Source organism: Coloeus monedula (assembly GCF_965178545.1).
Source record: "Coloeus monedula genome assembly, chromosome: Z".
NCBI classification, from domain to species: domain Eukaryota; kingdom Metazoa; phylum Chordata; class Aves; order Passeriformes; family Corvidae; genus Coloeus; species Coloeus monedula.
Genome location: NC_138822.1, coordinates 1,750,603 through 1,776,333, shown reverse-complemented (window position 1 = coordinate 1,776,333; position 25,731 = coordinate 1,750,603). Strand labels below are relative to the sequence as shown.

At 42.1% G+C, this 25,731-nt stretch overlaps 1 protein-coding gene across 1 annotated transcript in view; it reads right to left on the bottom strand.

The window, feature by feature from the left end:
* The window catches only part of VCAN (versican), a gene marked incomplete at both ends in the record, with an annotated part of 87,847 nt that overhangs the window by 8,575 nt on the left and 53,541 nt on the right, over positions 1 to 25,731 (bottom strand). The window contains 4 exons of the mRNA XM_082302021.1: positions 5,211 to 5,293; positions 6,518 to 6,676; positions 13,179 to 13,292; positions 14,739 to 14,852. Coding sequence (XP_082158147.1) covers positions 5,211 to 5,293; positions 6,518 to 6,676; positions 13,179 to 13,292; positions 14,739 to 14,852 — 470 coding nt within the window. The remainder of the gene's footprint in view (positions 1 to 5,210; positions 5,294 to 6,517; positions 6,677 to 13,178; positions 13,293 to 14,738; positions 14,853 to 25,731) is intronic.

The window sequence follows — 25,731 nt, the reverse complement described above, 5'->3', positions numbered from 1 at the left end:
AGACACTGGCCAGCTCCTTATTACAGCACTAATCTTATGTAATGGCAGTGAGCTCACCGCCCTACAAAGCACTAATTATCAACAGCGTTTTCCAGGGGATGTGAATAACCCCCCTCGTGGGGCGGGGGGCCCTGGGCACAGCCCCAAGTAGCTGTATGTGCTTAATCCATAACATGAATAGCTCCAAAGGGCTCCTTCTCTGCTGTGCCTGCTCACAAGGGTCCTTAGCTGGGAAACGCCAGCAATCCAAACACAAAGGGGGAGCTGCCTAAAGCAACACCAGATTTTTTTTTTTATTATTTTTTTTTTCTGTTTGGATGGGTGTGCTTTACAGCTGTAGAAGTTACCATTCACAGAGCTTAAGTGAATTATTTAAATTCGATTTCCCGGGCATATTTTCAAGTGTCCCGTTGTGTCCTCTTATCCCTCTGATTAATTATTAAATGCCTCTGCTGATAATGTAAGTTTTGCTGTTCTGTAGTTTGCACTGCATCACGTTTAAAGTATAAAAAGATCCAAGTAGGCAAATTCCTCTGCTCCCACAGTTGTGTGAGTGTTTGGGCCTTGCTTTCTTCTCCTGCAACACTGTGTTATTTCCCAAATGTGTTTGTTTTTACTGCTTAGAGCTTTTTATGATAATTGTGGGATGAAGATTGTCCTTGATACATACTTGAAAGAGTTGTTCACTGTTAGGGAAATGCTGGGAGAAAAGTCTGCAGTAAAGCGCAAGAGCAATTTAGATTCTGTAATTTTCTAAATGTAAATAAAGACTACATACAGCCATTTTCATTCCACTGTAGAATGTAAATCAGAGGGAAAATAATGTTCTCCCACACCAAAGCCAACAGAACAGCCCTGTAACTACCCTGAACAGAAGAAAAGCAGAGCTAGCAAAACATACTCTAAAATACACTGTATTATTCTCTCCTGCCTCTTGAATCTATCAATGTAATCATACCTGAAATGTCTGGAGCAGAAATTGGCTTGATTGTCAGGAAGTAATGAATAACAAAGCCCTAAAAGAGCTGGAGTGCTGCAAGTTCTCTGAACACACCTCAGGACCTGCTCTCACCACCTCCACCTTTGAGGCAAATTATCTGAAATCAGGGACTAGGCAGATTTGCCAAAGTTTTCAGCTTCCTGCTGCTTGTCCCCACGACCTCAGATGATGCTTCCAGTCCCAGCCCAGGCTAGTGGCTGTGGCCCCTCATCTCCATCTCTCACTGAACTTGCCCCACGTGTGAGGATCTGGGTTTCCTGAAAGGACACACACTTTTTGTGCTGCATTAACACAGCTGCCACCAACTCCTTTCTCTTCATATGAAACCAAAAACCAGTTTGTTGTGTGGCTCATCGGCTCCAGAACATGAATCCACCTCTCCCGAACAACAGAACTACCAAAGAAGTTCTTTCTTTCAAAAAGAGAAAAAATAAATAAATAAGAGGGGAAAAAAAAAAAAAAAAACAAAAAACAAAAAAAACCCCAAGAACAACAACAAAAAAAACCCCAAATATAAGCAAATTGGTCTGGCCAAAAGAAATGCCAGTAATGATATATCAGTCACCTGAAAACCATTGTCTTTATGGAAAATGCCTCCTGAGCTGACAATTAAACTTTAGGCCATGAGAGGTAGGACACAACTACTTCAGTCAAGTAATTTTGCTCTTAGGCCCAGTCTGTGTTTGGGTTGCAGTGGGTACAAGCAGCTGAAAATGTGTGTTTTACCAGCAGATGGTGAGGTTTCATCTGCACAGCTCAGCCCCTGGCAGATGATTGTACCATTTTAGCTAAAAGGCAGGAAACTGCTAACTAGTTTTGAATTAAAAACCACTTTACAGCTAAGAAACAAACCTGCCAAAACCCCCTAAAATCTCACAGATAGGGATGCATCAGACATTTCAGAGAGGTAAATCAAAAAGCCCCCTCAGGTTCTCTACTCTGGAGCAGAACTTGCAATATTGTGATTTAGGAGTGGGCCTGGTTCTCCTTTACTAGGATAATTTCTCTTGTCCTAGAAGGTTGTTTGGGTTTTTTTAATGGAAAACAGGCAGACTCAATGCAAATATGGACAAAAGTCATGTGGGCTGAGAAGATTTTAATACTATTTCTTGCTTTCTCACTGGATTTGATTGTACTTGCTTCACTGTTCCAGACACCAGCATTTTCCTCCAGGAATTCTGAGAGTTGGAGCATGTATTTACAAGATCACTCTTCATCTTTTCCAAGGTTTGCTTACTGGCATTATTTTTGCAAGTTCAACATAAATTCCAGTTGAAGCTCAAAAAATGTGCACAGGAATAGAGGGTTGTTTTTTTTTTTTTTTGGACTGCTGCTACTGCTGGTTTTGATGAATTGTTAACAGAGAATATTTTCTATGGGGGTGAAAAAGAAGGAACTCCAAAGTATCAAAGGTGGCTGATTATGCTTATTCCACTATTAGGCACCTAAACAGTCTTTTTCAGAAAGGCTGAGAGCCTGTCAAGACTATTTTAGGTTCAGTGTAGGTTTCCCAGTAAGAACCTTAATTCCAGACTCATGTACATGCTTTGCCTAAATATCATATTTAATGGTGGCTAGCTGTTGGCCTCAGTTTAAAAAAATCCAGAAAAACACAACTTGTCAGGGGCTGAAAATGTCAAAAATTACTGATTTCCTTCCATTGAATGCATTGCTTCAAAAATATTTTAGGTACAAAGAAAGAAAAAAAAAAAAAGGTATTTGATCCCTTTTCCCAAAATTGCCAATAAAATATCACATGGCAAAAGCTGTGGTGGAACCTGTGGTTCAGGGATTCCTAATTCTAGGGGCTTGTTTCGGTTCAGAAAGAAAATTCCTGTGACAGAGAAATCACTAAAACTTGTCACCCACAACATGTCTTGCTGCTATTGTTGTTGCTGTTAATTTGCTTTTTCTTTTAAGTTTACCAACCATCAGAACTGTTAGGGGTTTATTTTTAATCCATTAGACTTCATAAAGTCATGCAAGCATGATTTTTTGGATTAAACCAAGCTGTTATTGGAGAAAATTCAAAGAAGTATCAAGATAAAGATGAATGTGCACCACTTGTAGCTGCACAATTACTTTTCCGATAGCATCTCCAAGAAAACTGATATCAGGGGGATCCCCACCAGGCTTGACAAATGTTCCCCTATGCCAGAAGTGTTGAAAAGAAATGTGGATAGATAATATTTATTTGGAGAGTGCAAAGAGTTGGGAATCAAATTTAGAAACAGCTGAATACAGATGCACCCTGATGCATAAAACACGTCAAGGCTATTTAAATTTTGGCTATAGGCAAGAGCCACCTCTAACACACAGTTAGAACCTGAGCATTGGTGTAATAATGCTAATTTTTATGATCACAAATTATGCTAATGTGTTTAAAGCTATCATGAATTCTGCTCACCTGCAAATGCATAAAAGATGAAAGTTTTCTGCCAGGATAGTATTTAAATTCACTGCAATTTTAGGACATCATCAGGGAAATAGATTTGATGCATATATTTAATTATGTTATCATTCCTATTAATTACTAGAGAAGTAATAAATCTCTGTAACCACAAGAGTGGTTAGAAATTATGAGAAATGAGTAAAAAAACAGGAAAAAAAAACAGGAAAATGAGGCAGCTGCTCAGAACTATGGGATCCAGAAACCATATGGAAGAAGTTATGAGGGAAATCTATAGAAGCAATGAACATAAATGATTTCAAGAGACACCTAAATTGTTTCCGAAGGAAGAGACAGAGGGAAGTTGTTAAAAATGAAAGAAAAATAAGGTGAAAAAAAGATCAATCAGAACAGAAATCTGTTGGACAGATGGTACCACTCTGTTCCTAGAATATCTTAATTTCTTAAAATTGAAAATTACAGTCAAAATACAATGCTCCATTCAGTCAGTAGCCTGAATTTAAAAAATAGCATCTCAGCTCTAATTTTAATTTCCTCAAATCCATAGAATCACAAAGTGCTTTGGACTGGGAGGGACCATGGGCAGGGACACCTACCTTCCACCAGACCAGAGTGATTCATCATTCACTGGCACAACAAACCTGTCTCTGGAGTATTTAAGCATTTATCCTGTTTTGCACTGCAAGGTTTGGCGTCTGGAATCACCGGCGGGTGCCTTGGTCCCAGCCCAGATGCCCTGAGCCACCAGGCAGACAACAGAAACTTCCACCACCGTTTCCCACCCCTCTGTGCTGTCACCTGCCACACACTGCCATGTCCCCAAGAAAAGTCTCATTTATGTGCCATTTCAGAGAACTTCAGGGCTCCGGTTATTTACATGAAATGGCAATAAGTAAAGCCTGCCTTGCCCCAGGTGTCTTTCTACATCAGCTGCAGCAACAACACCTGGGCCCAGATGCTCTCTGATTTAAGAGTTCACAACTGGAAGGGAAAATAATAAGCAGTTTGGGCTTTTTCTTAATGTAATGTGCTTCAGTGGGTGCTCAACAGCAAATAAATCACCTGTCCCTCCTGCAGAAGGGATTATTTTGAATGGGGAAGAGCTTGATTTTTTCCTGTGTCCATCAGCCCTTTGACTTAGGTTCATTGATCGTGGCTGAAGAGGTTTTCCATCTCCTTCTGCTGATTTTCCTTTTTGTTTTAAGGCAGCAAGAGGTATCAACAGCATCTTAAAATTTTACAGGTAAATTATGGGTTACAGGCCTCCTGAACCAGCTGAGGTTGGCTGCTGCAGAGCTGCCACACAGAGCAGGCTCCAGAAATACTTATGAGGCTCCTCTGTGCACCCCAGAGACCCAGCAGAGAGCTTGGATGCCAGAGCATCACCCAAAAATGCATCCTGGTGAGTGAGGAGAATTGCCACACATGTCCTTGCACAAGACAAGAAGAGCACAAAGCATCTCCAGCAGAGACCCTTAAATTACCACAGTCTCAGATTTCTGAGTGTTTCTGTTTGAATCCTTCGAGAGTTCCCACACATACAATAACAGGAACTAAGAACAAGACTTTAGAACTAAACCACAAAATATTAGGTGTCCCGAAATGAATTTACTGGCTGCTTGCTTGGGTCCATATTTAGTGACAGGGTTTTGAGGGTGGGTTTTTTTTGGTTTTTTCTTTTTTTATTATTATTGTTATCTGGGTATTTTTTACCACACAGCTTCCCTCTTTGCTGGTGGGAATTTGATAAGCCACCACAAAAAGAAACTAGCAAGTGATTTCAGCTCAAAGGCATCTTACCAGTGGGCTACCATCAGTCCAGCGGAAGTCACGCTCAAACATCTTGTCATTGAGGCCAATCCACTGGTAGTCGTGGCCAATACCTAGGGAACCAGAAGGGTATTTTTATTAACCTTCCCATAAATGGAAGAGATTTCACCAAAGAAAATAATTTGCACAGAGTGAATCAGACATCCTGTTCTGAAGGTTCTTCTGCTCTTTGTGCTAACGACTGGTTTAGAGGCTCTTTTTCAGCTTCTTGATTTTAATTTGGGATGTGTATAAAAGTGCAGATTCTCATCTAACAGGTTTAACCGACCCTGTCTCTTCACTCCCGATGGTGTCCACCAAAGCAAACAGAATTAGTTTACTACCTGAGAACATATGAAGGGGAGAAAAACAAATTTAAAAAATGTTACAATCACATATTTTGATCTACAGTTTTCAAGCTTTGGCTAGGCGGAGACCAGTGTTGTCCAGATTGTGCAATGTGACACACAGGAACTACTTCTTTATGCCTAACTAACATGATATATGGTGGCATTGGCTTGGTGTCATATGTACAAAACCCCTTCAGTCTCCAGAAAATAAGTGTTTCAAAAACTTTCAATGCAAAACCAAAAGTTCCTGTTTTCCTCCTCCCCAAAAAAGTTTTTTCTATTTAACAAATAATAACTTAATAGTGATAGACAACTTGTATTAACTGCAGAAGTAAACATTTACAACACAAACTGTGCCTTTTAAACATTCTAAACTTGTGTTTTAAGTTGGAGATGTAAAAGTTGAGTGGTGAGGAGGAGATCTCACCAGCTCTGAGCCCTCAGTGACTCCTCTTGTTTAGAGTCACAGAATATCCTGAGCAGGAAGGGACCCACAGGGATGATCCAGTCCCACTCCTGGCCCTGCCCAGACACCCCAACAACCCCAGCCTGCGCATCCCTGGCATCGCTGTCCAAATGCTCCTGGAGCTCTGGCAGCCTCGGGGCCGTGCCCATTCCCTGGGGAGCCTGGGCAGTGCCCAGCACCCTCTGGGGGAAGAACCTTTCCCTGCTCTCCAGCCTGAGCCTGCCCTGGCCCAGCTCCAGCCCTTCCCTGGGTCCTGTTCCTGTCACAGAGAGCAGATTGGAGCTGCCGCTCAGGAGGATGTTGGAGACTGCAATGAGGTCTGACCTCAGTCTCCTCCAACTGGACAGGCCAAGTGCCCTCAGCTCCTCCCTAAACCCTTCTCCATCTCCATGACCCTCCTTTGGACACTCTCTGACACCTTCAGATCTCTCTGGTCTTGTGGCACCCGCAATGTGAGGCAGGAGGACCCTGTGGGTACGCACGGTTGACGAAGATCTGCTCCTCGTGGGACAGGATGCTGGTCAGGTGTGCTCCCTGCAAGCGGCACTCCCGCTCCGCCGTGTCCCACGTGCGCCGGTGCGCAAAGTACTTGTAGCACTGCCCCTGGAACTTGTGCCAGCCGTAGTCACACGTCTCCGTGTCTGCAGCAAACAGACAAAGCACATCCCTGTCAGTGCACCAAAACCAGGCACGTCTCTTCCACGCCAATGGGTTTTCCGTGGGGCAAAGCTTTGAGAAAAAAAGCCCGTCTGTTAAGGCGTGCAAAAGCAAACGGCCGTCCTTGAGACTTCACTGTCAGGCACTTCTGCTTACCCAGTTTCAGCACAAGCTGTGAGAATATGACTTATCTAAGATGCATAATTGCAATTGGACGCTTTGTGGGTTTCCGCTGATCAAATTAGGCTGAATTTGGGCAATTTCAGGAGGACATCTTCATCCGTAACCCTGGGTGGATGAAATGCCTGGATGTTGTACTGCAGGGAGTCTACATTTCATCAGAGTTTTCTGAACATGTACATGGGGATGGGAGTTTTTACTTGCAAGGACAAATGGTTCTTTGAGCGACTGTACTAACTTAAGTTTGGAAGAAACTGATAACTGAACATTATAGGAAGGGAAATTATTGCGATTGTTCAGCCCACAGAAGCAAGGGTGCAATATTATGTTTCTGAACTCACACCTCCCATCCCTACCCCTCCCCCAAAACCCATGTTCTTTGACAAAGTCAACTTTAGGCATCAATTTGTCAGGAAGTTTGCAAAGCTGAAACACAAAGTAATGAAATTGCGCGCTGTCTGTGCTTGCAAGAGGCATTGTGCTGATAAGAACGCATCACAGAAAGAATTCACATCAGCTACTGTATCTTTTCAACCCAAGGAGAAATAAACACAAGCCTTGGAAGAGGAACAATCTGTGGATTTGACGTTAGTTATTTTGTCAAGGTTAGGCAGCTGTAAACAGAATGCATGTCAAAAAACAACAGAGTTTCTGTTCCAAGCTTGCTTCTGCAGGGACAAATCACAGAAAAAATCAGCATTAATAAGATGGGCAGAACAAATGTGATGTCTGAATGTGTCTGAGCTGTGCTTGAGGATGAGAAGGACTTGCCAGTGATAAGAGGGAGTTTTGGGGAGGAGTGGGAGAAACAGCAGGGGAAATGCAGAGAGTTTCGAGCCATGACAGATGCAATGGCATCGTATAGGACATTTCAGCACAAGATTACAGCGTCTTCCAGCCATGGCTATCTCAGCACGGCGTGGCTCACGCTGAGGGGCCTCAGTGGCAGGATGCTGAGGAACAGAAACACAAGGCCTGGCCTCCCCTGCCCCACCCACCCAACGGGAATCTGCCACTTCCCAGCAAGTTTTATCAATCCCCCGAGCAAAACTGCGTCTGAAGCCAACTGTTCCGGCCTTTCCAGAGCTGTGGAGATGCTCTGGGATGGGAACTGGATTTCTCGTGTTCAGTAAGTCACTGTAGCCAGTGGTCAATAACAATGCTTTGGCCAAAAGGGCTCTTTTTGCATTAGTACAGAAACAGCAAAATATTGCAGAATATGCCAAGGGCTGGTGACTGCAAATACCTTAACTCAGTGATTACTTAGGTTTGAGCTGCTACCACCTAAAAAACAACTGTGAAATAGTTTTTCACAGCACAGAGCTGGTTCTTAATTCACAGCAGGAAGAGGCCATTTTCATCTTGATGCACCAAAGTGTCTATTTTTTAAAAAAAGGGTTTAAATCCCCCATGACACAAACTAGATTTTACTGTGCATAAATGGATTTCAAAGTGCAGTCATATCACATCAGAGGCTTGTCAGAATTCCTCTGACTCTAACAATGTAGTCATTGTCTTAGGAGTCTGGTATCAAAATAATTTCGCAAAAGTTATCAGCATTGACACAAATGTACCAAATGCAAAGGCATAATACAGCTTACACTGATTATCTCCTTCTATTTCCACGACGTTGAACTGTAGAAAACTGTTTCTGCCTTGAGTCATCCCAGCTATGAATAAAGGAATGTAATCTATCTAACCAAATTGTTAGTTTTCATTTCTTTCCCTCTTGTATTCTGTGTGAGATGTAGGCTGCAGACACAGCTTTAATCTCTGGCATCTAGGTGATTTTTAAAGTTTAGTCTGCCTTGGGTTTTCTAGAACATTTGTTTAACCACACAAGGCTGAATAACAGACCTATGTCCTTTGTGAAGGCACTTAAGATTTTATTATTTATCTTGTTCAGAGACTCCTTTGTCCCACAGGAAACAAGTCAGATAATATCAAGGAGCAGAGAAAAACGTGGCCAGAGAGGATTTCCAGGCTATTCTAATCAAGCCTTCCCTGGCCTTTGCTAGGGAAGAAGTGTAGGGTTTGAGAGAAGATCTGCTGAAAGGCACACTGGGGAGGCAAAGAGGCTTGAAAACACAAAACTGAGAGGACTGCATTCACAAAATGAGATATAATTGCTTTAGCATGATTCATGAATAATACAATTGCTCTTCTTAGGGTAAAAGGTGCCAAGCAATGACAAAGGTAAAAGTTAAGTAACTTCTGCGCCAGTGTGTATCCCAAACCTTAAAAAAAACAAACAAACAAACACAACCAAAAAAGGGACAGAACAGATACAGATGGCTATAAAATACATATGTTTTTAGATGGTGGAGAAGAGAATTTTTTTGTTTTGGGGAGTGGTTGGGAATTCTGGGGTTGTTTTTGGGGGAGTTTTGCTTTTGGTGTTTGTGTTGTTGGCGTTTTCGGGAGTTGCTTCTTTGGGTTTTTTTTTAATAGGAGAGGTTGATAAGAAGAGGGAAAAAACGAATAAGGAAAGGAAGATTCAAGAGGATGAAAAATGCAAACCAGGCAAGTAAAAATGTGGGGACAGTTTCACCTCTGCAGTGCTTTGTGCCCAGCGTGCATCCCTTACTCGATGAAGAAAGCTGAAAGGGTGACACAAAGGTAAAAGGGCTCCCTATGGGTATAAATTTTTTGGGCCTTTACTGAACCACTAGACCCTAATTGCAGGTGGCTGTAAGTTTTCTGACCTAACCACAGTGCGCAGAGTAGGTGCAGGCACTAACTGAGTGCAATACTTCCCATTCATTGTGTACCCAATCACAGATTTCTGTAACCTTATTCCAGCATGTGATGGAAAGACTGAAACACTGCTCACCATACTTGTGGTGTTTTAAAATGCATCTAGGATTTATGACAATTTACAGGGGTTTTCAGTGGTGTGTGCAAGGAGCTGCTCTCACAGCTTCTGTTCTCTGTAACTGCAGTTGGACATGTGTAACAACATCCCTAAATACCGCATTAAAAAAAGAGTTCTCTGTAGGTTTGATACATAAATAGGTACTGCTTTTTCAATAGCTGCTGACACTAGGTCCCTTGTCTTTAAAGAAATTCCAGAAGAGGCTTAAAGGAAATAAAGACTGGCACAGGTACCAGAACATAATGAGAGTCTTACTCAGCTGTGAATTTTATCAGTGACCCTCTGCCTTCAGCTAATGAGGAAATGCTGGAGGCACTTAGCCCACACATCTTGAGGAGAAACTTTTCTCTAGTAAATATTTCTCTAGTAAATATCCAAAATAATCCCTTTTCAGCTGATAGACATCAGAAAGAGACCATCTGTCTTCAGAAATTATCTTTTCCTTCAGCCCCTCTCAACTACTTCAACCCCAACCAACCAAGCCCTGGGAACAAAGTGAATTAAATGAGATTGGAGTAATCACAGACATTGAAACAATGAACTTGGCTTATAACAAAACACGGCTCCTGATAGGGTGGCTGAAAACCACAGTTCTTTTGTTTTCAAAATCTGGAAGGGAACAGCTGGTTGAATTACCCCGAGGAGGTGTGTCCTGTTACAAACACACATGTGCCATTTTTGCGCACATGTCCAGCTGCAAGAAAGCCAAACCTTGAGTTTAAAACACTCCTTGAGAGCAGGTAGACACCAGCTAGAGCAGCAAAAGGAGAAAAAGAAAAGGAAAGTCGAGCCAGCCAAGGAAGGAAGAGGAAAATCCACAGAGGAGCTCATCCAGTTCTCATAAAGAGAACTCGCCCTTAAAACTGAGGTTCAAATTGCAAGTCTCTACCATTTCCTGAGAGTTGTCATAGGGGCCTTTCACAGAGGGATGACAATGGAAATACTCATGGTTCTCCCAGAATAAAACTCACACCAAGATTTACTGCAGCCCGCAGTCACTCTTTGAAACAGTGTTTCGGGGATATTTACGAATTTTAAGGAGTGATGTTCAAATGTCACAAAGTGACAAGTAGAATATGCATCTTTCCTTTAAAAAGATACAGGCACTGGGCAAAAGAAGGTATTATCCCTTTTAATCTCACATGCACCAGAAGTGGTGCTGTCTTAACTGAGCTAACAATCTAGTTTAAAAGCAACTTTTCAAGGAACTTTCAGCTGCACTATTTCTAGCAACAAATGCAGCCCTCTTCAGGAAGATGCTCCCGAGCTCAGTTTGCTGAACCCTTTCCACCTGGCAAGAGGAAGGGCTGTCAGGGAGCCAGCTCCAGCTCCCTGAGACTCAGGACTGATTTGGCTCAGCCTGGATTAGATCACCCAGAAGGTTCCTTTAACTTCCCCACTGCCAGAGCTCCCTGATGTGCGGCTGTGCTGTCCCCTCCAAATGCTGACACCAGCATGATACCCCTGCCAAAGATCCCTTAGTCCAGAGCAGTCCCACAGGGGCATTTGGGTGAAATTCTGAGCTCTGCAATTTTTTTCTGCACAAGTGTAGTGGGTGCAGATGTGGTCATCTCCTACTCTGAGCTTCATTTCCAATGGCAGTGAATGCTCCCTGCTTCCATTCCCTCCCACAGCATTTTGAATGCTCTGCACTGTGCCTAAGAAATCCCTTCAGCCTGATTTTTTTTTTTTTTAAGCTTTGTGAAATGAATAGTATATTTGAAATTTAAAAAAAAAATAAAAAAAAAAAGAAGAAGTAATGAAATATAATCTCGGTGTGCTGAGCTCCACCTTTCCTGTGGCACCGAGGTGCACATTCTGTCGTCCTGGCTGGTCTTTAAATCTAGTGAGGTCAGGACTGATGCCTTGAAATAAAGCCTGCTTGCCAGACAACCATGTCTGAATCGCCAACACAGTTTTATTTTGTCTGGTGGAGTGGAAATTTGGCACTAAAACCTTTTCCCAAGTCCCAAACCACTGCAGGACTTTAAGTGGAGGAAATTTAAATTCCAAAGCTGAGAGAGCACAGCTCTGGTTCTGATTGACAAACTAGGAAATGTTCCCATTAACCACCTAAAATGCACTCTCAGGTTGGTCATAAAAAGCAGCTTAAAGCTACCATGGCACTCAGAGCCACTGACTGCTATGGATTTGCTGGAATGAAGGGGAGGAGGAAGGGAGTGAGAACATTTATTTCTTTTGGTGTGAAAACACCATCAATTTTTAATTTGGGAGAGAAGATTCAGAAAGCCTTCTCAACTTACAAGGTTAGCCAGACTGCTGAAAAGGTTAAACAGTGAAAATGCTGGAGCTGATCAGCACTGAGATTTTTCATCTCTAACAAACAAATCTCTACAGGTTGAGCTGGAAGAGTTTGCAAACCACTCTTCACTGAAGCTGAGAAACAAACATGAAAATACACAATATTAATTAGGCAAATCCAAAGGTTTAGTTCATTCACCTGTGACCAAAATCATTCAGCTGAAGAAAAAGGAAAAAAAAAATTTCATAAGCTTTAGCAAGTACACTTTAAAACACCATTCCTTTTTCCCAACGGAAATGCCTTCATTAATTTTATTGACAGAACAAATGTTGCTACCCTATTCCTCCTCCCACATATTGAGTAAGCATCTTGCACTGTGAATGTTTCCTGTGAATGCAGTGGGGTTTCTTGCAGACGATTTTCTGACAACTACAGGCACTTGGCTTTTCAATCTTTATTTCACTTCTCCATCTTAGAAAGCCTTTTACAATCTCCTTGTAATGATAATCCTACACCTACTTTTCCTAAAATAATCCCTGAACAAATAATTTCAAAAACTGTGGGATGAAGTTCTCAAAGCTGTGGTCCCTAGTGGATGAATATATAATCTGTCTTATTCATTAAACTATTCCTACATCTCACTGATGCTTTTTTGGAGGTGATGGGTTCTGATAAGTCTTTTACACTACATGTGATTCTTTAAGAGAAAGAATCAGCCAGAAAGTAACTCTACTCCCAATCATTAGGCATCACTAGAGTAATGAGAAAGCCTCATTATGTGCCTTCCCAGCAGTTTGCAAGCCAACAAAAGCAAGCAGGCTTGGAGCCACCTGCAAACTGCCGCTGAAAAGCAACACCTGAGAGCTGCTGTTTCGACACAGAACTTGCCCAATATATCAGTTTATATTGGGTACCTGGCATCATGGCTTCCACTCAGGTTAGCATGTCGATAGGGCTTGTGCAAAATGAGAGATGGGGAAAAACCCTGAGCCACAAGTCAGGGATGTCTAACAAAAATTAGGAGCTCTCCTCACCACTGGTGACTTCCCGCAGATTTTTGTCAGTTTCTTCCACCTTCTCATTTTTAGGAGGCTTTGCCCCGTTACTCCAGAGGGCTGTTGGGATGGAAATGGGTGTCCAGGAGCACAGGTTAGGGGACAGCCCTTACCTTGTTCACAGAGAGCCCCAACGTAGCTGGGCAGGCACAGGCAGGTGAAGGTGTTGAGGCCGTCTATGCACGTGGCTCCGTTCCGACACGGGTTGGACTGGCACTCATCGATATCTGCAGCACAAAATAGAAGTGGTTTTATTACCCACCCAGCTCCCAGGAGGGAAATGTTCTGCAGCCTTAGTCACGCTGGTGACTGGGACCAGTTCAGAGCAGAAGAATGAGGTATTGCAAAAGATCCCAGTGGTCACTGTGTGGGTGAGAAAGAGGAATGCCATGCAGCGTGCAGCCTTCTCCTGGGGGAAAACTTGACCTGTGCGTGTGACCCTGGCACAACAAAAATTCCCATTAACCACCAGGGACCTCGAATGTCTTCACCAAACTCAATTATTGGAACTCTTATCATGTAGCATTAAACAGACTGCTAATTTCAATCTTCAGAGCAGCAGGCCCTGGCATTGGTTTGCATTTCTCATTTCTTCCTTGTCTAATCTTATCAAGAGAAGGACAAAACATCATAGCACTCATGGTCTTGAACAGAAAACAAATAGCATATCTGTCCCTGCCTCCTCTAGCTGCTAAAATACCTTATCTTCATGTTTTAAATTGGAGCAAAACTTCATTTTATATCATTATTTTCAGCACAAGTTGCTTCTGCACCAGTTATAAGCTAGTATGTGTCTTCATAAAGATCCTGTGATGTTTCCTAATGAGTGCTGCTCCTCTGAAACAATCGCAGCTTAAACTTCAATGCAGATTTTGCAAATATCTCCATCCAAAAATGAACTGCTGGTAGCTGTTCGCTCATTAAAATACAAGAAAGAAGCTGGCCTTATCCACAAACCAACAAACAACTAGAAATAATTGCTGCATCATTGGAAGGCTTTAAAAAAAAATATTTCTATTTTAAAATATGCTTTGATCAAATGTTACACCAGGTCCAGTCATTTTATCATACTTTGGCTGGCTTTCTGGAGGGAAAAGCTGGTTATTCTGAACTGTACAGGTGAGTCTCTTGAAATCTACAGTCACAGGAGGTACAAAGATGTCACAGGAAACTGGAAGAGGTTTCTCAGCTGGAATTTTTACCAAAATACTCATTTATACCGAAGATGCATACGATTATGATAATATTTAAATTTTCGTGCAAAAGTTTTCAAGTTTGTGTTCAGTGCTCAGCTTCCCAGCCACGTTTGGGATCAGTTTCATTTTACCATCCTTTCAAATAACGATGTGAAGCTCTTAGGGAACTATCCCAAATATTAATGTCTATTTTGTTTTATTTGGTGTGTTTTGGAATTCAACGCTGTGAATTCCAGCTCCTGCAGTTCATTTACAGCTCCTTTAACTCCTGTGTTAAAGTGCACAAATCTGTGCACTTTATGGGGAGAGAGAAAATGGGAGAGAAGATGGGGAACTCTCCATTCAATTGTCCTGAAGTAGGGCCTCAGTGTAGAATTTTTCAAATATCCATCCAGGCTTCAGCTTCAAACCACACCAGATCTCATGTACAACGGCTTTAAACCTGAGTTAATCAGCACCCAGATGGCACCAGATTACCTAATTCACACTGCTCCCCGTTGAAACCTGGCAGACAGGTACAGATGTAGAAGGAACCACGTGGGTAGCAGGTACCACCATTGAGGCAGGGGTTGCTCTTGCATGGATCTTGGCCTGTTAAACAAGTAGAAAAAGGAATTTGACTCCCTAGTTTCAAGAAAATGGTGTATTTTTGATTTTTGGGAGGAAAAACAAAATCTTTCTTCACTGCTGCATTGGTGGTGCAGGCTTTACTGTAGCTACAGAAACTCTATTAACATACTCAACTACTGAAAATAAGATTTATAAAACAGTAAAGCTTGTCTTCAGGCATCACTACTTTCAACTTTAACAACAATATGGCATTTACTACAAACCAATGTAAATTACTCTCAGAATTATACTTTTTTCACAGCAATCTGTACTGCATTTGGCAGTCATGATACTCTGCTGAGGATTTAGTTTGCATGACATGACAATTAATTATAGCTGAAAACAGTTAAACATATGCAAAATGAATGGAAAATGCTTTTTTCTTGAACAGGGTTAGTTTATGCAGAATGACAGGGTACACAGAACATACTGACTGGCTGCTGCTGTTTGGCTCCCTCATATTTAATCAGTCAATGCCCACAAAGTCTTATTTCTTTTCTCACATGTGTATTTCCCACTTGCCTTTCTTAAAAATACATTTAAAGACTACAAACAAAGGCACTGAATACATTTGTAACTGGACTAAACATTAAGATGAAAACTTACCTGCTGTGAAATCCTCGGTTGTTACAGGAGTTAGCTTTTAAATACCATTTCCTTGAAGAGGTTTATGCCTTCCAGTGATGTTTATTTCCACTGAGTTTAGATACCTGGGTATTTGCATTTGATTTCATGCCTAGGAGCACTCACTCACACAAACAAGTACACACTAAACCATTTCTAAGAGTTAGTTTCTCAGAGAGAGAAGGAAATCCTGGAGACAGTCCTTGTGGGATGCAAAAATAAAGCCCTGCCTTTGAAAACTTACAAAATGGGTAAGAGAATTCTGTAAGTCAGAGGCTTAAGAAAAATCAAGATTTTTGGATCACGTTTTCCCAAAACAATCTGACAACGATTTATGGGGGAAAAAAAAAAAAAAAAGTAAGAACATCTATTTTACTTTTGCAAATTAGACATTCAAAGTCTTCTTAATAACAAGTTTCCTGTCTAGGTGTGGGAATGCAGAAGGTCCAGCTGAAAGCCCCCAGAGTGAAATCCTATGTACCTAAGTTTAGGATTGTAATGAAGTAATTAAGGATTTCACCTTGGAGGTTTTGGAAAGGATCTGATCCCATCCATTCGACAGGGTGCTTGTTTTAGGACTGCTTCACTGAAAGTCACAAATGTGGGCTCTGTTAAGAACCTTAATGGTGGTTTTTGTGTGTTTGCTGTCTGTTTGTCCTCCTACAGACTGGATAATTGCCCAGTAAACATTTTCAAATCGACAGCTACCTGGATTAGTTGAGAAAAAAATAATAGAAAACCCTACAAAATCTGGCCAGCTCAGTTCTTTCCTCGGCTGTACCTAGACAAAATATGAATTGAAGTGACACTACTGGCATCACCCATGTATTTGATGAAATGGTGCCCAATAACCATCATGGGAAAAAAAAATACTGTGGCAAATGACATCTAACAAAAAGTTTTGTAATTTTTAAGAGACAGACACTGTATCAACCAGTTAAAGCTACAGACAGGCTGAAAACAACGTCTTGGTTTCCTCTTTTGTGAAAAGTTATCTTGTAGGTCAAGATTTTTACAGAAAATTCTGATCCTAAAATGTACGCTGTTGCTTTTTAAGTCAAGATGTTAGAAACAGCCCTACCTATAAACCAATTGTGTAAGAACTATCACCACGCTCACAAGAAAAGCTGCCAGATTAAAACTGAAACGTGGAAACTGGCGAATGAAATCATTCCAGCTGAATTCCCTACCACAGCCAATGTTACCTTCCTGTCTTTTAGACCTGGCTAGTTACCTCCAGTCTGATCCAGAGCTCCACGATGCAAACACCGATGGAAAGTCACTGGGCTTGGGTTTTTTGGCACCCCCCCCAATCCTCCTCCACCTTGCAGGGTCACAACCAGGCCGATTTCTCAGCTGGAGGGTGACGAGGTCCACTGTCATTCCACACGGAGCTCTGATTGTCACACCTCTTACCAGAGCTCGGGCAACACCTTCACAAGTACCACAACACACATAACACGACAGGGATCATAGTTGGGAAGTTACCTGGAATTTGCACTGCTGTGCCTTCAACTGAACCCACACTGGTGCCAATCACGAAATCTGATCCGTTTGTGACTTCCGGAAGGGAAAATGTCGAAGTTACGGCTTCCACAGTGCTTGGCTCCTCAGAGCTCACTGTTGACGGCTCGTTTTGGTAGGGACTGTTTCCAGGGGCAAGGCTGATTGTTGCAATGTTAGAAGAGATGGTTGTGATCTCCCCCTGACCAAACAAAGCTGATTGTGTTTCTGTGCCTCCCTCTAAAAGCTGGGAAGTCGAGGTTAGCATTGTCACTGCTTCCTGGCCAGGCTTAAATCCTTCACTTTCAATGCTGTTGGGTGAGTCTGAAACAGTTGTGGATGCGAGCCAAGGGTTTTGTCTCTCAGTACTCCTGTCTTCTTCTTGGCGGGGGTTATTCACTCTCCCTGAGGAAACCTCGACTTCTGTTGTGCTGATTTTTGGAACATCTGTGCTCGCTCTTTCTCCAAAATTCAGAAAAGCAGTAGGCAAGACACGTGTTGATGGAGAATCTCCAGAAACATCAGTTTCTTCCTCACCAGCTAAATCAGTTACAGGGATTTCTGTCTCCTCTGGCCTGCCTGTTAGAAGCCTACCAAAGTGAGGGGTACTTTCCGTGCTTGTGCTGTCCAAACCAGGCTCGGGAGAAAGCTCCAGCAGAGAAGGCTCTGTTGTGTCAAGAAGGTCAGTAGTGGGTGGTTTATATGTTACTGTAATATCAGAACTAACCTCTTTGAAGATTTCTCCTGATGAATGATTGGACTGATGTGAATCCCTTGATGACAATGATGATGATGACGATGATAATGATGATGATGACAATGACGATGATGATGATGTGCTCGTAATGATTACCTCAGGATACTCAGATACTCCGTTTACTAAATGAACAGTTACTGAGGATTTAGGAGTTTGAGGAACAGAATAAAAACTCACTGGATCTGTTTCCTCGTACTCTGCTGATGCTGATTTCGTGTTCATGTACATGGTGGGACGATTCCCTGCACTCGTGGTAGGTGACACAGTTGTCAGCTGGGATGTAGGCTGTGTGGTGACAACACCTAACTCAAGCCTGCCGGTTGTCAAAGCCTCTTCTGGCTCGCCAGTTACAAGCGGTGTAAGAGAAGGAACCATGGGCTGGTTATCAGCCAGTTCTTCTTGGCCCATCCCAGAAAAGCCAGAGACTGTTTCACTCTGATCTGCTATTACTTGGTTGTTTGCTGAAGTACTTGGCTCATAGGTGTCTTCTGTGGGGCTGGTTACATCAGGTTTAGACTCGTGAGGTACCTGAGGGCTTGCCAGAGATGGCACTGTGGGAAGGAAAATGCCCAGTTCAGAGGGTTCAGTGGTAGTGGGTGTTTCTGTGGAGAAATTCACGTCATTCCCTGAACCCAAATCCATGTCATCTGAGGTTGGTCTGTGCCCAGAAGTCACCAACTCTCTGCTTGGTGGACTGGAAGTAGTCAGAGGAAGACTATAACCAGATCCAAGTGTCTTTTCTTTGGCTATGGAAAACTTGGGAGTAGAATGATATTTCTCCCCTTCAGCTGTCGTGCTATCATCATATCCATATGTTGACTGCGTAACATGATTTGGCATTGTCTGCACACTTATTATATCCTCAGGCATTGACTTTGGGTGATCCATGTCTATAATAGTTGTTTCTTCTGGTGGGGTTTGCAGTCGTTCTTCAATCAGGGTAATATCACCATAAACAGAAACGTTCAGTATAACACTTCTTTTGTCATCAATCATGGGAATAATTTTTTCATATAAGCCAGTGTCGCTTGTTAGTTCTTCTGATGAAGCTGCCTTTGGATGAACAGCAGATGGATTTGCAACCTCTGTTTCTTCTGTAAAAAGGGAGGCTAGCCGTGTGATTGCAGTTTGTGATCCACCTCTCGGTGCCTCTGTGGTCATAACATTGGAATAAACACGTTCAGGAACACTAGATGAAACATTTAGTTCTACTTTGGACACAGTGGGTATTGAGAAATGAGTAAACATATCAGGGGAAGATGAATCTGAAACACCAGCCCAGCCAGATCCTTCCCCAGAGCTCTCAGGTAATACTCTGCCTGGCACTTTTGTTGTTGATGTTACAGGAGATTCCTCTGTTTCAGGATTGGGAGTTCCATTCAGTATAACAGATACAGGAGTTGTGCCACCTTTAATCAGAAAATGTGAATTTTCCTCTTGAGAAATAGCTTTAGAAGTGGCTGTTGTCTTGTCTGTTTCGTTTTCTCCTCTCCTATAGTCAGTTTCCTTCTCCTGAGGTTCTTCATTCGCAACAAAATAATGCGTGGTGTCCTCAATCTCTTTAGAGATGAAGCTCTTGGAGCTGGCTTCTGCTAAAGCTGGGGAGCTGAAGAACGTGGAGGTGGGGAATTGGTCTCCAGTTTCTGGCAGCAGCTCAGCTACAGCGCTTGTGACTTCTTCATTAACTTCAGCATTTGCTGGAGTGCTTCCTCTTTCAAAGTCTTGTGTCTTGTCAGTGGAAAGTTCAGGTCCCGTATTTGCGGGTTGGGAAGTTTGAGGACTTGAGGTAGCCTTGATCTCCTCGACAATAAATGGCACTACAGAAGGAAGAACAGCAAGGTCATCTCCCGACCCCTGTCCTGAAAACAGTGGATCACCAATGAGCTCGTCATGTGACAGTTTTTCTTCCGTAGGTGCCGGGAATGTTCGGGGAATATCTTTTGTAGGGAAAATGTTTTGCACCAGCTCCTCCTCTTGCTCTATAACTGTGACTGGAGAGCTGATGAATTTCCTTTCAATTGTTACAGGCTCAGTTACTTTGTCATCATTAAATGGCAAAAGTATTTTTTTAACAGGTTCAGTTTCTAATTCTTTTTCTTCCAAATATGGACTGAGAGTCGGAACATGTAAATATCCCGGGTGTTCATGGCTAGCCTGTGTACTTCTAAAGAACAGGTCTGTTGTTGTTTCTTCAGAAGATTCCAAAGCTTTTGGAGAAATTTCACTTGGCCTCTCTTCCCCAGAATGTATCTCTTCCATCAAAGGAATCTTCGTGGAAAACGTTTTCACTGCCAGCTCATCAATGGTTTTCTCTTCAGTTCTCATGTCCCATGCAGTTCCCACAGAGGTTACTTCGTGTTCAGAACTTGTGACCTGCTCATCAGTGTCTGTAGTGGAGGCAAGATCCAGAGGTGATGTGCTGACAGCTTGTCTGTCATCCTTCTCCCATGTTTCTGGTCTCCTGGTAGGGGCAACTGCTGTTTTTGCAAATGATCCAGTGGATGTGTCTGGTTCTCCAGATCCCTGGTCAGTAATTGAGAAATGACCTCCAAATATTTCTTCAGTAGGTCCATTAGACATAAGTTTTGTGGTGCTGCTGTCATCTTTGACTTCTTCTCCAGAGCCATGCTCAATCAGGAAAATCTTGCCCAGTGAGACAGTTGAAGAACCAACTTTTGCATCTTTGCTTTCTGTAGGTTCAGCTACTGCTTTTATACCACCAGTACCGTGTGTCACCACATCCTCGTGAGGGCTGTTACTGACCACTGATCCTGGAGATGATGTGGCCTGACCTGTTTCTGAATCTCCAGTGTCAATTCCTGGTGCAATGTGAGATGTTATCTCTCTTATAAAACCAGATTTTATGTCAGAAGGAGCTGTGTAGGTTGGTACTGTTTCCTTGTTTGGTTCTCCTGGGGTTTTTGTGCTAAACATATCCAGGTACATCTGACTTTCTATTCCAGACCCCTCTGTGAGGTTCTCTGACCCAGTACTCAAAACTGTTACTGCAGATTCATCTATTCTTGACTGCTTGTCATATTCTGTTGTTGCATCCTTCGGTGAAGCATCATCTGTGCTGTAAACTTTTCCTTCATACCTTTCTGTTTGTGTTTCAGTGACAGGCCTTAACGGAACCGAAGTCAAAGTAGCAGACTCAATGATAAAATCTATGTCTCCAGAACCTGGATCAATAAATGGGGAGCCAATACTTACCACTTTGCTTGTGGGACCCCCTGAAAATATGTCTGCTGGCTCTTCTGCTGATCCTTCATTTACAAGAAGCTTCTTCTCTCTCAAGAGAGGAATGGTGGTGACCTTTTTGATTTCAGAACCTATGGTACCTGGTACTGCTTTTCTGAGTGGCTCTTGACTTACAGTTCCAACTTCGTTTGTAGTGCTCCCAAGTTCACTCAAATCCAAATTTTCCTCTGGAGCAGTAGCTGAATTTTGGTGACCTGCATAAACAGTGGTCTGTATTTCTTTTTCACCATCAATACCCTTTTCAGTTACAAGAGAGCTGGCAAATGTTTTTTCCCTAATAAGTTCAGATGCAGAGGTGGTGGCAACAGTTACTTCAGGACTTTGATCAAAAGCAGAATAAGGAGTACTTATAGCTCTGGGCAAAGCAGAGGTGATTCCTGAATCAGTTACAGAAAATTGTGTTGGCAGTGCTGTGCTGGAGCCCAAGGAAATGTCTTTCATTGAAAGTGTTTCTGTTACTGCTACTTCCTCTGTCACAGCTGAAGTTAAAGTGATGCTATCTTTTACATCTCCAGAGCCTTCCAGAACCATAAAAGAAGCAGCACTCATCTCAGGCTTTGCTGTATGACTTGTTTCCAGATTATTTTCAACAGGGGAATTTGCAATAAGTTTAATAGTTGTTTTATAATGGTCTCCTGGAGCAGGGGTTGCCTCTTCTGGAATAAGGTCAGTTGCACCTTCGTCTACTGTAGCAGGAATAAAAGCTGCCTCCAGAGAAGCAGTTACAGCAGAACTTTCCACAGTAAATCCATCAGGAGAAGATGTTATACCAGAATTTTTTTCATCCTCTTTCCTTTCTGACGTGATTTCTAAGGCTGAAGTGGACAGATCAGATTCAGTGGAGCCATCTCCAGAGGATTCACTAGAAATTAAAAGCAGATTTTTGCTACCTTTAGTAGAGCTCTCCTCAGTTCCCTGCCATGTCATGGTCTCTCTATTGTTTTGCAGAGACTGCTCATGTGAAGGAGTGGTGGCTACTGATTTATCTGTTGTAACAACTTCAGACTCCCCACTATAGACAGGTTCTAACATTGCAGCCCCTGACGTTGGTTGTGTAACCTCAGACGACCCTATAACTTCTCCAGCTTTGCTTGGTTGCATAGTACCAGAAGCTTCAGATTCATTTATTATAAATGTGTTTGTTTCATTGATTTGAGAAAACGTCACATTTTTGGAATGTGCAACGCTTTCAATTTGGTCACTCCTCGCTTCCTCAGCTTTTGTGCTTTTAGGTGCACTCGTAACTTGTTGCTTCCCATTGATGAACTGCAAAGCTGGAGGAGTTGTAACATCAGTAGTATTTTCACAGTCTTCATCTTCTTCAAACTCTGCATAGTTTGAAAAGAAAGGATCCAGTATTATATATTCAGACGAATCCTGCACAGAGTCTGAAGTACAGGGTTCAGTCTGAGCTGACTCTGCATCAATGTGGGTTTCATCTATTGCATGAGGAAGCATGTGGCGATTGAACAGATCCAAAAATTCATTCACCGGGTGATCTGCAAGAAAAAGAGAGCTTTTCATAATCCCTAAGTGACAGTAGACACATGAAGTACAAGAAATCCATCGGAGGAAAAAAACCCCAAAACCAAAAAAATCAGAAATTCAGTAATTTGTTGTAAATTCAGTGTGTTCCTCTATTGACACTAAGTTAAACTCTGCCATGGTGTGTGACATTCTAGTTGGAGCCTCTCTGCATATTGAACACATTGATTATTCAGTACAGTTGATTTCCACACGTCCTTGGTCCCAAACCCATGCCTGAGTTACCTTCTACACTTTTCAGCAAAGATGAAAAACCATTTTTCAGACCAACCTGCTGCAACTGTTTCCACGGATTTAGACACTAACTAACCTTTACCAATAACTGAACTGAGACAAAGATAAGCAAGGCAAAGTCTAAAATAAAATAAGACATATAAAAACTCCCTCTGCATCTCCATTTTTCTTTAGTATATAGTAATTCAAATTACTAGGAGCACCAAAACATCTACATCACTTTGCTCACTAGACTTGGATCCTAGGTCAGTGAATAATGTCGTGCTTTGCAAACTTGCTGCTACTTTGAATTTTAAAGCATTATGCAACAAATTAGAAAAAAATATCACAGATTCAAAAGTCAACTCCCACTCAGACAGTAACATCAATGAAGTGCAGTAATTTTCTTCTGTTTACCACTCACTGAATTATTTACACACTCCCACAGGTTGAAAACCTCTCACAGTTTGTTTCTAGGTGGCCAGGGAGATAAAAAGGAAGAAAGAAGATCTAAGAAGGCAAGATTTTAGCTGCAGAAAGCCTCCTGAATTCCTCCAAGATTTACGACCCCAGATTCCATAGACACTATTTAAACTTGCCCTTTCAGCAAAAACATTACTTCAAACCTTCTGTTCCAGACAATGGAAGCTATCCTAATTAAAACAAAATTAAAAAAAAAAAAAAAAAAAAGGATACAACAGACTCAGAAAATAAAGTTGTATTTCCAGCTTGGCCAACTGACTTGAAATTGGAAACCCTGCTGAAATCCTATTCCATCAGTGTTTCTTTCTTCTGGATCTATGTTTATGACCATTTTGCCCAGAGAGGATTGCTTTCTTTGCTGGTACAAACTGGTACAGCCAGTGGAGCTTTGTCCACATCCAATTTACAGCACTGTCAGCAACAATTGCTTCCCAAAAAATATCTCCAGTACGTGACAGAGCTCCATTTTCTAAGCAAATCCTCCTCACTAAAACTATCCACAAGACCTAAAACAATGAGAACCTGAGGTTAAGCACTTCATCAATTTGATGTAATTCTCCTACCTATGAAGATCATTTAACCTCTGTTACTACTGAGTCCTCAGAGACAGAATCATCAGGTGATCATTCTGGAAAAGAATGTATTCAATCAAGTTAAACTGACACAGAGCACTACAAAAGGTTTGTGATTCTTTGTCCTGGGCTGGCCTGTGTGTGCAAATTGACTTCAATTTGGTTTTGAAAAGGTCATTGCAACTCCACTGAGAATTAATGTTCTAGTGTCTCACGCTGTGTTTACAGCTAAACTCATGAACTATTACTGGATCTGAGCTTTGCTAAAGCTCCAGCTGAAGAATACAGAGAATAAATCACCTTCAGCATTGTTTATTTCAACTACAGTGTCAAGTTTGTGCAGCACTAAGCTCAGTGCTCCCTGTGAAACAAAAAAAAAGATTGTTTTTAACCTGGATTCTGCTTGGCTGTTGTACATTGCCCAGAGAAGCCTGGTGTTTACCCTGTGCTATGACAGCGCTATTAGATGACTACGGTGCTGAGATTTCTTCTCTCTCCCTCACGTGTGCTTGTTGGGAGTTACTTTATGCAATACTTGTAAAGAATGAATATTTTTCTCCAGTAAAGTAGAAATATTTGGAAAGGCTGCCCAGTGCCACAGAAGAATAAAGTTTCTGCAACCATTTATTTGAGCTTTCCCAGATCTCCCTTTCAAATTTTGCAAAAAGCAGGAATTTGGTAATCTCTCCAAGACTGGCAGTATGACTTTGAGGAGCATGTCTAATAACAACCCTTTCAAAATCCACGAATTTCAGCTAAAGGCCACCCTGGACATACCGAGAAACCACATTTTCATAAAAGCAGGAGCTTCAGTTGAGACAGAAGTTTCACACCTTCCTTTCAAATCTGTGCATGCAAAAACCCATGGGAATTCAGTCAGTGAGAGAGGAATGCCAAGACAGAGCTGGTAGGGAGCTCTGAGAATTTCTGATTCTCGGTAAATTCACTATAAAATAACTGCACCCCCCCACAGAACCAGAGAACCACGCACAGAAATGTGCATGGCCAGGAAAGGTGCCCTGTGCTGAAGGAGGGATGTGTATAAACTGATGCCATGAAGATTTTTTGCCTTTTCTTTCATACCCCTGTTATCCCTTTTTACAACTTCTGTATTCCCAGTGCTTTTTGCCTACATTCTTGGACTTGTTTGTCAAGCTGAGAGACTCAACATTTTAGAAGCTTTGTAGCCGGGGATCAGTGTGCCCCAGACCCCAAGGTCCTCTCCAGAACATATTCTGTAAACCAAGATAGAACCATCCAGGGGAAGGTTCCTTGGGGAGGGGGGCTCACTTGAGCCTCTCATTGGGGAATCTTTGATAGATCTGCTAATTAGTAACACCTATAATGTTATACCCACTCCTTTGGGGTGGGCATTTGGCGGGGTGCATTTCGGTGCGTTTGACCTGGACGTGTGCACCTAAGGATCCTTCAAATAAATCCCAAGGTAAAATCCCTTTTCCCTTTCTAACCATGTATGCCTCTTGATTTTAAGACCAGGAAAAGGCATCGAAACAACCTGGTGTATTAGACTGGTGTGCCATAAAGATTAATTATTATTTCATACACAGCAATTAAGACCGTGCGACAAAGCGTGCAGCTTTGCACAGAAACTGTCCATTAAAAAAAAATAAATTATCAAGCCTGGATGGGACTGGATGGGCTGTAATTTGTAGGAGGGCACCGTGACTAACAAGTTCTGACCAACAGTGAAGTATTTTTTCAGCAGCGCACACCTGGGAGTCCCTCAAATTAGTAGCTCACGCTAAGTCATTTATGGTAGGCAATAAATTTAGTGAACAACATCTGTTCCAAATTCACCTAGAAGACAAATACAAATTCTTACACATGCGGCGATCTCTATCAGACCCTACTTTTACTTTGTTAGCTTTTTCAAGATCCCACA